At 38.8% G+C, this 15889-nt stretch overlaps 1 protein-coding gene across 1 annotated transcript; it reads right to left on the bottom strand.

Annotated features, from left to right (window-relative positions):
- Positions 1-1101: 1101 nt before the first annotated feature.
- On the bottom strand, positions 1102-13247 carry LOC108047192. Its single transcript, XM_017127289.2, has 2 exons — positions 13020-13247; positions 1102-2278 (listed from the first exon to the last, which is right to left on the bottom strand). The coding sequence occupies exon 2, from the start codon at positions 2276-2278 to the stop codon at positions 1304-1306; it is 975 nt and encodes a 324-aa protein (XP_016982778.1). The 5' UTR covers positions 13020-13247; the 3' UTR covers positions 1102-1303.
- Positions 13248-15889: the final 2642 nt, after the last annotated feature.

Below are 15889 nucleotides of genomic sequence, written 5' to 3' on the forward strand. Positions count from 1 at the left end.
TTTGTCGATTTTTCGTCATTTTTACAGTGTTACCCCTTTCCAAATTTTTTAAAAATGGCCTTGCAGAAAAGTGACCTAAAACCTGCACTTCTAAGCCCATAACTTTTCTTGCAGACATCCGATTCCAAAGTGGCTTACATCTAAATGATCGTGGTTTAATTCTCTAAAAAACTAAATACTTAGTTTGGTTTGTAATTTTTTGTCGATTTTTCATCATTTTTAAAGTGTTACCCCTTTCCAAATTTTTGAAAAATGGCCTTGCAGAAAAGTGACCTAAAACCTGCACTTCTAAGCCCATAACTTTTCTTGCAGACATCCGATTCCAAAGTGGCTCACATCTAAATGATCGTGGTTTAATTCTCTAAAAAACTGTATACTTCGTTTGGTTTGTAATTTTTTGTCGATTTTTCGTCATTTTTACAGTGTTACCCCTTTCCAAATTTTTGAAAAATGGCCTTGCAGAAAAGTGACCTAAAACCTGCACTTCTAAGCCCATAACTTTTCTTGCAGACATCCGATTCCAAAGTGGCTTACATCTAAATGATCGTGGTTTAATTCTCTAAAAAACTGTATACTCAGTTTGGTTTGTAATTTTGGGTCGATTTTTCGTCATTTTTACAGTGTTACCCCTTTCCAAATTTTTGAAAAATGGCCTTGCAGAAAAGTGACCTAAAACCTGCACTTCTAAGCCCATAACTTTTCTTGCAGACATCCGATTCCAAAGTGGCTTACATCTAAATGATCGTGGTTTAATTCTCTAAAAAACTGAATACTTAGTTTGGTTTGTAATTTTTTGTCGATTTTTCGTCATTTTTAAAGTGTTACCCCTTTCCAAATTTTTGAAAAATGGCCTTGCAGAAAAGTGACCTAAAACCTGCACTTCTAAGCCCATAACTTTTCTTGCAGACATCCGATTCCAAAGTGGCTTACATCTAAATGATCGTGGTTTAATTCTCTAAAAAACTGTATACTCAGTTTGGTTTGTAATTTTTTGTCGATTTTTCGTCATTTTTACAGTGTTAAGGAAAAATGGCCTTGCAGAAAAGTGACGTCATAAAAAGTAGTTTTTCCTTGCCCAAAAACCATTATAGCTCCTTCCTATTGTTTTTAACCATATTCGTATTTATTCGATCAAGTTTCGATGTTTCGCATAGGACAAATGTACAAGAATCTCAGATAGTTTAAGCATGCTTAGGGTCTACACAAACAAGAAGTGGTTTTAATTACATATTTACAATAAAATATACATGTTTTCATAGATGCAGATGTAGATGTGTGTGTGTGGGTAAGGAAGGTAGCCTCTCTACTTGAATCTCAGCAGGTTGTCCACTCCGCCCAAGGGACCATGGCCGAAGTGCAGGGCATCCGAGGTGGACTCCGACCGGGTGCGAGCCTCCAGGACGGAAGCCACCCGCTGCTGGCCACTGATGTAGCCCAGGGATCCGGAGCCCAGGTACACATTCCCATTGGGCAGCCGCACAAAGCCCAGTCCACCCGATCCCAGGGCTATGGCATCGCCACCCTGCGATCCTCCCTGGGATCTCGGCTGGATGGCCAGCTGCTGCTGGGCGAGGAGCAGGGAATTGGCCCGCGAATCGATCTGGATCCCATTCGCCGCCGGCGAGCCTACATGTGCTCCGTAGCGATCGAAGAAACTGGAGCCCGTGAGGAATGGAGCCGGCGTCTCGTCCACATCGTTGTCAATGATTTCGATAACGGCATACTGCTTCAGCTGCCTGCCGTTGGACTCGTACGATTCCCCGGGAGAAATCAGGGCCTGCTTGCCGAAGGGTATGCGCAGATTTCCACCCTCCGCCAATGGAGCTGGTCCCGTGGGCGGCACCACAATGGGCGTGGCCAGGGTGGGTATGGGCTGGGGAACCCTCACCGGTGGAGGTCCGTAAATGGGCTTGAAAGTGGGCGCTCCGTGGAAGCTAATGGATGAGATGGGGGCAGCCACCGGAGGTGGGATGTAGGTGGAAACCACCGGCTTGGGCGGCAGATAGTGACTGACGAAGCTGGCGGCCGGAGCTGTGGGCCGACTCCTCGGAATCGGGATCCTGGCCGTGGGCAGTGGAGGAAGGGCCGGGATCGGTGGCAGTGGATGGATCGTGGGCAGGGCACTGAACTGGTGACCCGAATACACCGATCCGGGACCTGAGGGCGCCGAAGGTGCCGTGGGTCTCGTGGGCCTGTTGTAATGATAGCCCACATCAGCTTTGCTGTAGGCCAACGACAGAAGCAACAGCCCCAAAATACTCAGTCGGTGGTAAGGCATCTGAAATTTGCATTGAAAGATTAATTAACAACTAATAAGAAGAGGAAGTATAAAGTTACAAGTTAGCACACATCCAGGTGGCTTATGTCATCACATAACCGCTCAATCAGTTCGATAAATGTTTAATGAGCAGTCGTAAACATAATTGATTCAAAATCACTCAACTCTAGCGTTACCTCTGTCTATAAGGTAGATACTCTGTAAGCTAAAGGGGTATATTCGATACTTAAATTAAGTAGCCTAGCTGTAAATATGAAATACGAAGTTAATATAATATGAACGCAATTTTCAAATGTATCTTCCTTAATATGCGTTATTGAATCCTGAATATATATTTACTTTATTGGTAAAGTGACTTCAGTCTATTTTAATAGCCAAAGCTTTAGCCAGCCAAACCAATTGGTTAATTACTTAATTTATATTTTATCTACGACAATTATTTTTTAAAACCTTTATTTTTTCTACCAAATAAGGCCTATTTACATTAACTGAAAGAGTATCCACCTTTTAATCTCTTGAACTTCACTCTTTTTGATTTAATTGATTTAATTTTGCAGTGAGCCGAGTTAAAAGTAACTGGTTGCGATTTGCGGGAGATCGGTGAATCGTTCAGTCGTTGAATCGCTGGCTCGATTTAGCCGCTACTGTAATTGGCGTGATATTTCAACCACAGATGATTGCCCAAGGCGGCGATCATAATGGGAGGCGGTGGTCAGAGGAGAGCTACAAGCTAATTAGCAAATCGGATGGCCAACATCTCACAGTCACCAGGGGTCTTTCGTCCATTCACTCCGTGGCGCCCCCCACAAATCGCCAGCCAATTAAATCAAATCGCTGCACTTAATTGGATATTTATATTCATTCGTCCTATTAACACTTCCCACACAAATAGCCCTCCTTTGTGCGGCATTATCAATCTTCTTGGGCGCACTAAACAAAAGCCAACAGCAAGGCGGGCGGCTTAATGATATTTATCAACTAGCAGTCGCCACCAATAAACAAACAGCAATGCACTAAAAGAAAACGTTTAAATTTTCCATGTTTTTTAAATAAAAAATATTGAGTCTAACACATCCCCCTAATTTATATTTACTGGTACATCTGATTATTTGATTAATCTTTTGGTAAAGTTAATTTAAAGGTTTGGATTTTAATAATAAATAATAAAATAGAATTGTTTGGAAAATTAACCTAGTCTAATTGGAAAGGAATAAAGGCGTTCCTCCAAAAATTATTTAAACCTAAATAAACTTAGATTATTTAGTAGAAGAAATATTTTTCTATTTTTCCTTTTCAAAATATATGTTTGAAATAAGCCAGACTGTTTAATTTTGTTAACATTATATCGTAATGTTTTTTCGCTGTGTAGATTCAAAAGCAAACAGCCACTGTAACTGGCAGCAGGTTCAAACTTAGGGGCCATGGTTGAAGGGGGACGAGGGGGCGGAAAGGGGGCGTGGGAAGTGTGCGGCCAAGTGGCGTGTGGTCATTGTTGTTGCTCCTACTCCAGTTGTTGTTGCTGCGTGGGCGTTGCTCTGGTGTCAGTTGTGGGTTCAGATCATGCATCGAGTTGTGCCGTTGTTTACATAAAAGGCGTTTAATTAAGTCATTAACAAGCGGGAGATAATAATGCATGTACTTATGTAGTGCCACCAAATGGGTCGTAAAGGAGTTTTTGTTTGGTTGATCTGAGGTTGTGAAGAAAAAGTTATTGGGTTGTTGAACTTAAAATCGTAAAATTGATTGTTATTACTTAAAGCTATTGTAATAAAGCAGTTTACTCAATCCCATTTAAAAATAGTATACAAAAGATTTTTATTACACTTACTTTTCTATTACATTGTTTTTAAAGTTAAGTTTTTAATTGGCATAAAATATAAAGATATCTTATTTCCTTTTAATTATAATTATCTGATTAAGTTCTTTTAACAGTTAAAATTGTTTTCAACTTCCCCATCTTTTTCCGCAAAACAAGTTTGTTGCCTAAGTCTTTTGTTTATGTACCTCCTCTGACGAATAAATCTCCTGGCACGCACAAAATTTCCCCCGGCTGAAAACCCCTTATCGTGAGCCCAGCTCAAATAGATTTGTAATAAATTATGCGCTATATGCACGATAATAAATCAATAAATTGTGGCCATACGCAATTTTTTTTGCTGGTCATCGATTTGGTTTTGCCTTTTTTGCTATCTTTTGTGCTCAATTTTTTTGCATACTCGGAAAACGCATTTTTTCAGAACTGGCAGCGAGTGCCAAGTATACTAAAGGAGTAGGGGTTTTTTCTTTATTGAAAACAGGCAAAACACACGCCATATAAAAGTGGACCAGGGGACTTTGGAGGTGACAGTTCGGACAGTGACAGTGAAGGGAATGTCAAAGATAGTTTTTAGATTATTCAGGTTACAATTTCTTAACAAGAAAGTTATGGGAAAATAAAGTCATAAAATATATGTGCAAAAAATGTGTTTAAAATAGGTGTAAAGGAAGTAATGCTTACTTAGCTTCAAAATCTTACATTTCCTGGTGATTAATAGTAGCTTTGTTGAGTAATTTGATAATTTATTTTTATCAAATTATAAATAATAATAAAACCTTCCCCTCTTCACAACGCCACTGGACTCGAAAGGCACTTGGCCAGCAGGCTAAAACGTCAACTTGCGTGTTGTTGGCCACTTCAGGCTCAATGAATGAATTGCATTGATTGAACGGCTCACGCACCTCGCTTTGGGCCTGGCTTTTTCGGCTCTGCTCCACATCCACATCGCTCTATAAATTTTATGTGGCTTTTCTGCCGCCAGGGAAAGGGGCGGGAGTGGGCGGTGGAAAGCGGGCGGAAAAACTGTGTCAATGCAGCTTGGAGCCGCTTTGATTTGTTGATAACTTTTGCGTGGCGCATTGCATCACCGAAAATGTGGCGCACTTTTTTATTTTTGGCAGCGGAAATTAGATTTTTAGCCAATCGGTTAATTAAAATCCTTTGGCCGGGCCAAGAAATTGCGATTTTCCCACTCACTTTTGGCCGAGAGCCAAAGGCTAAGAAGTTGCGGCCATAAAACGTAATCAATGCGTTGCATATTAAGTTGCGGCGATCCAGTAGCCAGGATGTCACGTTATGGCCTCCTCCTCTCTGGGAGTTGTGCAATGTTCATGCCCCAATCTTTTTATATCTGTTTTGGGTTTTTCGGATTAGCCGAGGGGCGTTTGTTTTGGGTTTTCGCACTGCGTCCAAACTGGTTTGATAAACTGGTATCAATTGGCATCGCTACTTAAAAATCTCGGGATGATGGAGCAGGGCCGGAATGCGGATTGGGTATTGCATCGAGGGGGTTGCTAACCGAGTTGCCAGCACATTAATCACTCAGCTGTACATCCTTCTACCAGCGATTTACACGACGACAATGAGCATGTCCAGACCGAGTGGACATATCATGACAAATGTTGCGTATGCGCCGCGTTGACCAACTCAGAAACGTGAAAGGAACTGCTTTGGAGTCGCCTGAAGGTGGAATACTCTTACAAAACGATTAACGACTATTGATTGGGTATTAAAACTTAAAACATAATTAATATATGTTCGTATGTTCATTGTGTTTACAGCAATAAGAATCTATTATTTTTGAAGAATCAAATTAATTTAAAACTCATCTTTGGGAAATTACTTCCCTTTTAATAAGGAAATAGCAAAACATATTAAATTTACATACCTCGAAATTTGATTACTATATAGTAATTGTAAAAATAACTTTATTAACCAATTAAAAATGCAAAATTTTATTATTTTCCGGACTTCTCCAAAACACAAAAGTAATTAAATGTCAACCAAACGTAATATACATTAAAGCCAGATATTTGTTAATGCATCATTTTATGTCCCCATTAAAAAACGCATTTACTATCCTAAGGCCATCAAACCCCTCTTCGAGATCACCTCGCCCGCAATCGTTTAAGGGTACTCAGAAAAAAGTTATCAAATCGAACGACAAGTTTTTAATTACCAGCGCAGCACAGCACAGCACTTTCAAATGCGTAAACTAGTTGTCTGCCAGACAGTCGGACCATTGCAGATTTCAATTAAAAATCTTTGAAACTCCAGACATCGAATCCAACACACACAGTGTCTGGCACTCGAAACAGAGTCCCAGACGTAGAGATCCAAAGACCTGGTCCGATTAGGGTGTGTCGCTGAGTATCTCCCTCTGATGAGGCGGCTGTTAGTGGCTCGGACATTTGGGGCCTTAGGGGAGATCGCAGACCGAGGATCTGGGCAGCTCCGGGGATTCCGGGGTATTTCAGGGGACGGAGGTCCGAGGACTGACTGAAATTTGCGTAAGTTGCCGGCGCGTAACTCGAGCGCTGCCTTTCCAAATGGCTTCCAATCTGGCCACGCAATCTTGACCAGGCCTCCTTGTTGGCCAGTACACAGTAAAAAACGGGAACCCCTTTTGGGTATTTTATATAATTATTGAAACCACGTATACCATTCTCCTATGATCTACTGTTACTGTGGAATATTTTGTACATAATAGACAGGATTAATCCCATATGTAATAAATCTCATAATTATATTTTTAGTAATATTATAATATTATCTCCTCCAAATAATTACAACAATCTCTTAAAGATATTAATATAATTTAGACTTCGGAAGAATGTTAAAAATGCAGATAAAAACAATTGCAACTTCTGTAGCAGTAACATTATAAGCCAATATACAAATACAACTTTTATATATTGTTTTCTGTGTTTTCTACACCGCACGAGGAAAATTGATTGACTTGAGGCGTTTTTCGACGCATTTTCCTCTTGCGCTTTTCAGCTTTTTTCACGCCAAATGTGGAACGCACTTAAAACGCCGCTAATTGATGTCGTTCGCAGCCTGCGACGCTGTTGCAGGTTGCATGTTGCTAGTTGCTAGTTGCTGGTTGTCGCGGCTAGTTGCAACATCTATCTGGAATCAAATCAGCTTCAATGTGAGTGGGTCTATCTCGTTCTGGCCAATGCTAATTCACTTAATCACTCATGGACCACGGCTTAAATTCTATTCGGCAATTAAAGCGGGTGTTCAAGCGAGCCTAATTATACAAAATATTTTTGGCAGCCTAAAGGTGACAAATGGCTTAGTGTAGAGGCAGTAGAATATGTGAATTGGAATGAGTTAAAATTATTTATTACAACACTCTAAGATAATTTATTGATTACCATTTTTGTTTGTTTCGTTTTAAGGCATTAGGAAACATTCCGCAATTGAATTTAATGAAATGCTTGCACCGATTTTATTTAATTTGAAAGACAATAGAAATCAAGAGAAACTTTTGCTGGCATTGATATGTGTTAATTGCAATATAACAAAACGGATCTATGGTATATCTAAAGCAGTTAGAAAGGTAATCAATCAAGACTTTGATTTAAGTGGAAGCAACTGTTAGTTGTTTGTCCTAGAACTGGGTCATGACTAAGAAAATAAAGTTTGAATAGAATTGTAAACAGAAAACCAATTACTAGAGTAGTAACAAGCTACATACATTTAATTTAAATAATACATTTTATCTCATATACCTAGATTAACCAAACATACATCTAAAGATTTTTTACTTCATTTTAATGTTTGCCTTTGTTTATAGTTGTCGTAACTTATTTTATTTATTTTTTCGATAGAAACAGATTGATTTAATTCTTTCAAATAATTTCAATTAAGGAAACCACTTCCCCACCTTAACATTTTCCCAATTCGCAGTTCAAGGCAAACTTCGCAGAGCAAACTCAACGTGGTCACACATTTTCCAGCTTTTATTCTTTGCGAAATCGAAATTCTAATCAAAAGCTACGCCTTAGTGGACGGGCCACGCCCACTTGTGCGTTAACTAAGGCCAAATTGAAAGAAAAACGCAATTTGTAGTTGAACAAGCAGCGAGAAGAGGGCGAGGAACATTGCCTAATAACTTGCATCAAATGACAGCCGACTTGACCTGGATACCAAGAGCGAAAAATAAGCATAAACAAGAAGTAACATGTGTATGCTATATAAATGCCAATAAAAATGTTTCAATAAGTTGGGACAGGTGCCAACAGCTATGCAAATGCAACAGCGGCAGCAGCAGCAGCAACACATCAATGCGCAATCGAAGGAAACAACAATTAAGATCCGGCGATTAAAGATCTAAACAGTGTGTTAAAACTATAAATGAGGGGAGAAGGCAGCCAAACACAAAAGGCAGATTCAACCCGTTTTCGAATCAAGTTCGTTGCCTCAGTCTTTCGTTTCGCCGGCAGGCTTTGACATTTTGATAAAGCAATTAAAACGGAATTAAACCGAAACCACAGGCACACAGCTCAGCTGAAATTCATCACAAATGCCAGCGACATTGGACGATTTATTTTGAAAGGTTCTGCTAATTGCGAGGTTCCAGCAAAAGTGTCAACTACCGAATACTGAAAGGGGCGGTGTGACCTCCAACACATTCTAACGCCCGCTGACATATCACGAACTTTGTCTGGGAAATGCAAATTGAATTTGGGCTCAAGTAACTCCGCCGATCGATTTGCATAGCACTCGCCGCACTCACACTCCAAACTCGAATTGAGAAATCGCTGAAAAAAAGAGATTCAGATTCAAACGAAATCGAAAGGGGCATATGCGTGACTGCCTGACTGACTTGAGTAACTCAACCCAACTTGAACTCGGCCCACAATCAATATTTTTGCCAATTTGAACTTTTGACTGACCAACAATAATCGATGCCTCGGGGTGAAATTTAAATAACGGCAGGCAAAACAACAATAGATCGGATAAAATTGGTTTCTTCTTAGAAATGTTTTGGATCCTCAATTGGATAGTTGCGAAATACCAATGGGATTTCATTAAAACAAGGTTCGGTTGAGAAATGTGAGGATTTGTACATACAATCGTCACGCCGTCACCTTGCCGAAATATTTTTGTACGAAAGTTTTACCATTCCTAAACAGACTCTACTTTAAGCCAGGATTTGAAGAAAATATACTATAAACTTAAAAAAAATAGTAAGTAGTAGAAAAAGTAGTAAGTAGTAAGAAAAATATAAAAAGAGATTTCTGAAAATAAATTCAAATATTTAAAATAATACAAATCAGCAACAATAAATTTGTTCCAAAGAATTCTCCTTTATTATGTGTTAAGTGCAACAAACAAAATTAAAAAACTTTAAAAACAATCCATGACCCATTTTCTATCTTCTCTAAAAGCCACTCTTGTAAAATATTCAATCAACTGCTAATTACCCAGAGGTCAGTGGGTGGAAATCCTTTCGACAGCTCGAAGATTTTTCAGTCTTTTAAGCCAATCTCCCGCTGGGCTCAATCAGTTTTGGGTTCAATCACTGAGTGACTGCCTTCTTCGGCTTTGGTTTTCCGCGCTCTTCAATTCAGTTTAATTTTTCTGATCACCAGTCGATATTAAATGCTCGCGAGTTTTGTAAATACTTTCAATTAATTCGTCGGTCTGCCCTTGTTATTGTTTGTTTTTTGTTTCGAGTCGGATTTCGATATTCGATTCGGTTTCACAACAATTGTTTGTTTTCCTGCTGCCGCTGTTGTAAGTGAACTTTGCACCGAAATGTTTGCTTTGGTTAATTTGTAAATTGAACATTTAGCCGGCGAAGATACAAGAGTTACACAATCCAGGGCCCAACTGGGCGACGCCCACCCTTAATGAACCCAAAACGTTGGATCTTGGGCCACTGCCGGCCACTCCACATCCCCGTCAGAGGGTAATTAATGTAAGTCTCGAAGGGGGAAACTCAATTAGTAATTGTCTGTCTCAGGGCCCGTCTTGTGTTTTGACTCCGCTGTCGCTGTTTTTGACTCCGACTCGGAGGCTGGATGCTGGAGTGGTGTCTTGTAAGGTTGTCGGGCGAAATGTCAACGGATTTGTACGCATTTCTGGGTGCAGCCCAGACTTTGGCTTGTGCCTCACCTCGAACATGGTTCTGGCCTGGTCTGGTTCGCTTTTTTTTTTTTTTGCTTATTAATTTTTCTGCCATAAACTGAGCTCACTTGAATTTCAAATCCATGTTCACCTGCTCCCGTTGCCCCGGGGGAAGTGTCAGGGTTCTGACTTGATTATGACACATAACTTGTGGGGAAATCGAATTGAATTCAAATAAAAGTCATTTAACTTTGCTTCATTAATTAGCCTTGTTTGATGGCTTCGCTAATAGTGTTAATTAAAATGACCCAAAGATGAGTTAGCCTTTAGTATATTATAAAAACAAGAAGTCATTTTTGGTAGAGCGAAGTTTTTATACTCTAAAAACAGCCATTAAAAAAGATTTATGAGAGTGCTAGTAGTACATTAAATATTTACAAAGAAAGAATACAATTCATAGGGTCAAGAACATTTATTTAAAACAATTTAGGGTTTTTGTTCTACAACATTTTTTTTAAACAACTAAATTAAGCTCTTATCTTTTTTTTTCTATAATCTCATAGTTAAGCTCGCAAATATAGTATATTAAATAATTACACTGGTTTGCCTTTGAGACTTACTTAAGAAGATTAGCTTGGAAAGGGGGATTTTAAAGCACTTAAGTTGTAAAAAAAATTTCAAGCGAATTGGAATTTTTTCCAAGAAAATGTTAGTCCCAGGAAAAATATATGATTTTTTTAAACCTATACTTTCTATTTGAATGAAACGTATGTAGCTTACAAGTCATCTTATACAAGTTCGTTTTGTAATGCCGTGGCGATAGTAAAACTCAAAAATATGCAATTCATTGGCTTGCCTTTAAGTCTTATTTAAAAGAGTTAAGGGGATGCTGGAGTTTTTAATCATTTATTTGGTGAAATCATTTTAATGAGATTCTTAAAAAGCTCCAAATGTATCTTGATTGGTGATAAATTTCAGGGGATAGCATCACGCACTTGGCCCTGACCTTGGCAGCCCGAAAGACAAACAACTATCGAGAATTATATCACTCGGCTCGTTTCAGGTCTTCTTTTCAGCATTTCCATTTGCTTTTCTAGTTTCGGTTTTTTCATTGCAATTAAAAGTCGTGGGAATGAAATTTGCATATGCAAATTCGGTGATGGAATACAGTTCGAGATTTGCGAATTTTTTTTTATGTTTCTGCTTTGCTTTGGTTTGGCCAAGTTTTTTGCCAATGACATTGAATGGTTAGTGTGTAACAATTTGCCAAGCTTGTCACTCGCCAAGCGGAAGCTCTAATAGGTGGGGTTTTATGACTCCGTGAAAAAATAGAAATGAGAATGGGATGATGCTGCCAAAAATTCGCTGACTTTTAGTCAATCAATCAAAAGACTTAGGCAACGAACTTGCTTTCAATTCGGGACCGAAAGAGCACTTTTCCGTTGTTACCACATTTGTTTCGACAATATGTAGCTGCATTGTATTTAAATTTATTCTGTGTCTGATTTTATTGGACCCACCACGTAGTCAGGCAGCTGCACTGCCAATGGCTTTATTTCAATTCGGTTTCCATTTCCATTTCGATTTCGATTTCGATTTGAGCCTGAGTTTGAGTCTGGGGGCTGACATTTTCCATTTCAATTCGAATGAACTTTATCGATGGATGTCTCCTGCCGGTCGCTGTTCACTCAATTAAAATTAATATGCAAATTAGTCTGTCTGCCACCGTGTGACGTCTGTCAGACTGATTAAAGCGCAATTCGCTGGCAATTTCAATGGCCAATTCAATTTAAATTGCATCTAATCAAACCAATTCGTAATAAAAAGACACTTGTTATTGTCATTCAGCAACAAAGTCTGACTTCCCTCTATTGTGGCATTGTTGATCCCTCTGAAATCTAAGCTATATTCTTCATATCATTTAGCACAATTTGTATATATTAAATATTGCATATTTCCGCATTGCAAGAGCTTAACAAAAAACTAGGCAAACTGGTATAAGCATTTATAAATTTTAGCCACCACTTGATTTTTATTTATGTATAGATCCTATTCAAAAGACGATAATTTTTTATGTTTAAACATAGCATTATGCAATCGGTGACATTTGGCCTATTGAAAGAAAAAACTCTATGATAAAAAAAAATATTTGTTAAATAAATAGTTCTATTTCAAGTTTTTCTGACTGAATTTTAAACGAAAACGAATTTTTAATTTTGTTAATATGCATTGAATATTTAGCAGACAAACTTTAATTTATTAAAATATCTCTATTTTTCCTGTCAATTTGTATGCAATCAATGGATTTCGAGGAATAACAAGAAATAGTTGCTAAATAGTTCCACAAATATTTGCGAATCGCGTCATTTTGATTTTCAAGGAATATATTTTGTAAAAAATCATATTTATGCAACATATGACATTTAACTTAAAAAAAAGATATGCAAAAACTTAGCGTAATAGTTAGAACACAAATGAAATCCATAAATAAATTAAGTTTTGCTCATTCCTTTTCTAAAGAATTTGAACGAGAATGCATTTTTAATTTTATTTCTATGCTATGCATATTAATTCATTTAAGCCGGAGCTAAATTTTTGTTTATTGTATTATCTATATTTGGCACACTTTATTCCATTTTCGACATTTGGTTTATCAAATGTTTTAACGGCAAAAACATAACACATGACCGAAAAAATTGCATCATAAATAATCGAATTATTCAATGCTCAGGAACTTTCGTGCGAGTGTGAATTAATAAAGCGAATATTTTTAGAAATTTATGCCAAAAACTGGCTCACATACGCCCCGTTTACTCCTCTTCTTTCCCGGGGGTCTCTTACCTTCACTTTTGTTTAGAACTCAGTTCTCTGATGTATCCAAATTAAGTGTGTATCCCTAAGGCTGCAAAAACACTTATGTGTTTAACTTGTTGAGGACCTCGAAACACAGGGAATCGTAACGCTCGCACCACAGAAAGGATGTGGAAGCGTGATCCTTGGCTGCACTTCACTTCCGCGCGATCAAAAGTCCGCGATTTATACAGAGGCGTTCGCGACGCTTTCGGTTTGAAGGCGTTTGCTCCACTGAACCACTTTTTATGCAACGCCAAGTAGAAGTAGCCGCCGACTCCGAAAGTCCGGTATTCCGAGCAGCCCGAATGCCCGAATGCCCGATGAAACGAAGGCTTCTCTTCGGCTCCGGTTTAAGTCTCCGCTGATGAGGCTTTCGAAGATGCGATTTAAGGAAACAACTTGGGGTAGGAATCGTATGCAAATAACCGAGAGATTGCCATCTTCGAGCACCTGTCCATTGGCCTTTGGGCGGCGACTAATTAAATTCCGGATCGCCATCAATTAGAGACCCAGCCAAAGGCCACTCCCTTCCAGCCGCCGCCTAATCACGGTTATTATTTATGGGCGTTTGGATAAATCATGATCAAATTGAACTATAAATCTGAGACCTGAAAATTGCCGCCGGTGGCAATGCAAAATTGGTTCAACATTTCATATTTCAAATGGCCGATCAAACAAATCGTAAATTGAATTCGGTTTCCCTGCTCATGCTTATGACTTTATTTGGACAATGGGCTTGCGGATCGATTCGAGAGTTTATCAAGTCATAAACTATATAAAGTGTCAGTGCAGTGTGCATGTAAAGTTTCATAATCACGGGAGTCTATAAGTGGAGTGTCTAGGCATGTCCATGCTGTCGATTCTGCCGTTGTTGCTGCGGGGTTGTTGCCGCTGCTTGTTGCAATGTTGCAGTTGTGCTCTTGCTGTTGCACTGTTGCTGTTGCTAATGTTGCCGGTGTTCCCACCTATAAACCGTCAAAAACCCGAAAGTGAGTGTGAATTATTGCACTTTGTCTTGACACGACTTTTCGGGCTGCTGCTGCTCTCCTGGCCCTCCTTCAAAAATGCCCAAATTCCCCCAGCCTTAAGTACTATCCATATCGTTGCGAGAGGCCCGGCCAAATGTTATCTAAATGTCTCACACTTCCCCATTACATAAGCTTCGCCTTGCGTTTGCATTTCACATGCCTATGCAAAAATAATATTCGATTGTTCCACTGGCTAAAGATCAAAGTCATTATTGTGTGAGCATTGGGGATGGCCATTTGTTTTGAAAGAAGAGAGGTAGTGACTTAGTGGGTATAACGATTTTGAGGGTAAGTCTATAATACTATAATGCTTTTGGAAATGTCCTCTTATAAGTATTGTAAGTTTCCATATTTCTAGTTCTGAATCTGCCAAATTAAACTTGATTTACTATTTCATATATCTTAAGACATTATAATTTTTAAGACAGCTTTTAAAACTTACTTCTTTAAAATATCTGGGCACAACATAATTAAAAGCATGCTCATTAAATACTTTAAATCCAATTTTAAAAATGCCAAAAAAACTTTAAAAATGATTGCTTTTTAAAGCTGCCATAAAGAAATCAAGTTCCTCCAATAAAATCTTCGATTAGAGTATTAAATACGCAAACCCGAAAACTACAAAAACTTTCTTGCTCTGTCTTTCGCGTTGACAACTATTCGTGTATGTGGGATAATAGCTTATTGTGGTATATAAATTATAGCAACCTGTTGTGGCCGTTGCCATTGCCATTTCTGAACTTGAACTAAACTTTCAAATGAACAAGTTTCGCGATCGACTAACTCATTGTGCTATTTAATCTGCCGCGGTCTTTGACAATCGCTTCTTTTGTGGGGAGCGCTTCTCTTCACTTTCAAATCGCAGCCGCCTTGGTTTCCGGTTCGATTTGCATATTGGCCATTTAGCACCCGGGCCTAAACTCCATTTAACTGAAAGACCACCCCGAGTAATGTGTTTTCTCACTTCTGGTGCTGACAACTCAATTGACGAGTGACGGCGGCGGCCCGTCAAAGGTGCTTAATGTGCCTCGGACACGCAACCCGCGGGTTCTCGCCACCAGACGACTTGTGTGCCTCCGAAAAGTCATCGAATAATTCCCACCGAACCAAAATCAACTGGGCAAACACTTGAAACCCAGCCATAAAGCAAGAGCAAATCTGAGGACGGAGGCGCACGTTTACAGCAAATAAAATTAGCTGCTTGTCTTGGTAATTGCACTGCCGCCTGCATTTCGGAGTTGCAGGCGAACATAAACACAAAAGAGCCCGTCACCAGCACACCACCGCGATTGTAGACACAGGCGATGCCACGAATGGCCAATTTGGGGGACGTTTGGAACTAGCGATGTCAGCACACAATTTAAAAAACAGTAAATATTACCCATAACTGAAAAAAGGACATTTTACTTATTATTAAAATAATTTTTTTAAAGGCTTTAATATTTGAATAAATTAAACCTATAATTATGTCAAAGTTTTCTGAGGCTAAAACCGAATTAGACTGGATTCTGAGGCAAAATGGTTTGTAACTTGGTCAAATAGCGACCTACAACTAAAAATAAGACATTTTTGTAAAGCAGGGAGACTAACTAAAAGATTCCCATCAATTTTTGAAAAATAAAATTTTTTGCCAAATTTCGCTTTTTTTGTAAGGGGTAACATCATCAATTTTTTCAAAAATGGGCAAAAAATAAAAATTTTCCGGTTTGAATGCAAATTGATGGGGAATTTTATTACGAGTTTAACGATGTATAACAATCCAATTTTGGTCAAATAGTCCCAATGCTATAACAAAAATACTCTACTTTTTTGGAGCAAAAAACAGGACTT

Source organism: Drosophila rhopaloa, unplaced genomic scaffold, assembly GCF_018152115.1.
Source record: "Drosophila rhopaloa isolate 14029-0021.01 unplaced genomic scaffold, ASM1815211v1 contig_2, whole genome shotgun sequence".
Lineage (NCBI taxonomy): Eukaryota > Metazoa > Arthropoda > Insecta > Diptera > Drosophilidae > Drosophila > Drosophila rhopaloa.

What these genes read in the sequence shown, in the direction of transcription:
- LOC108047192 (XM_017127289.2), bottom strand. Translation starts at nt 2,278, where the DNA reads ATGCCTTACCACCGACTGAGTATTTTGGGGCTGTTGCTTCTGTCGTTG.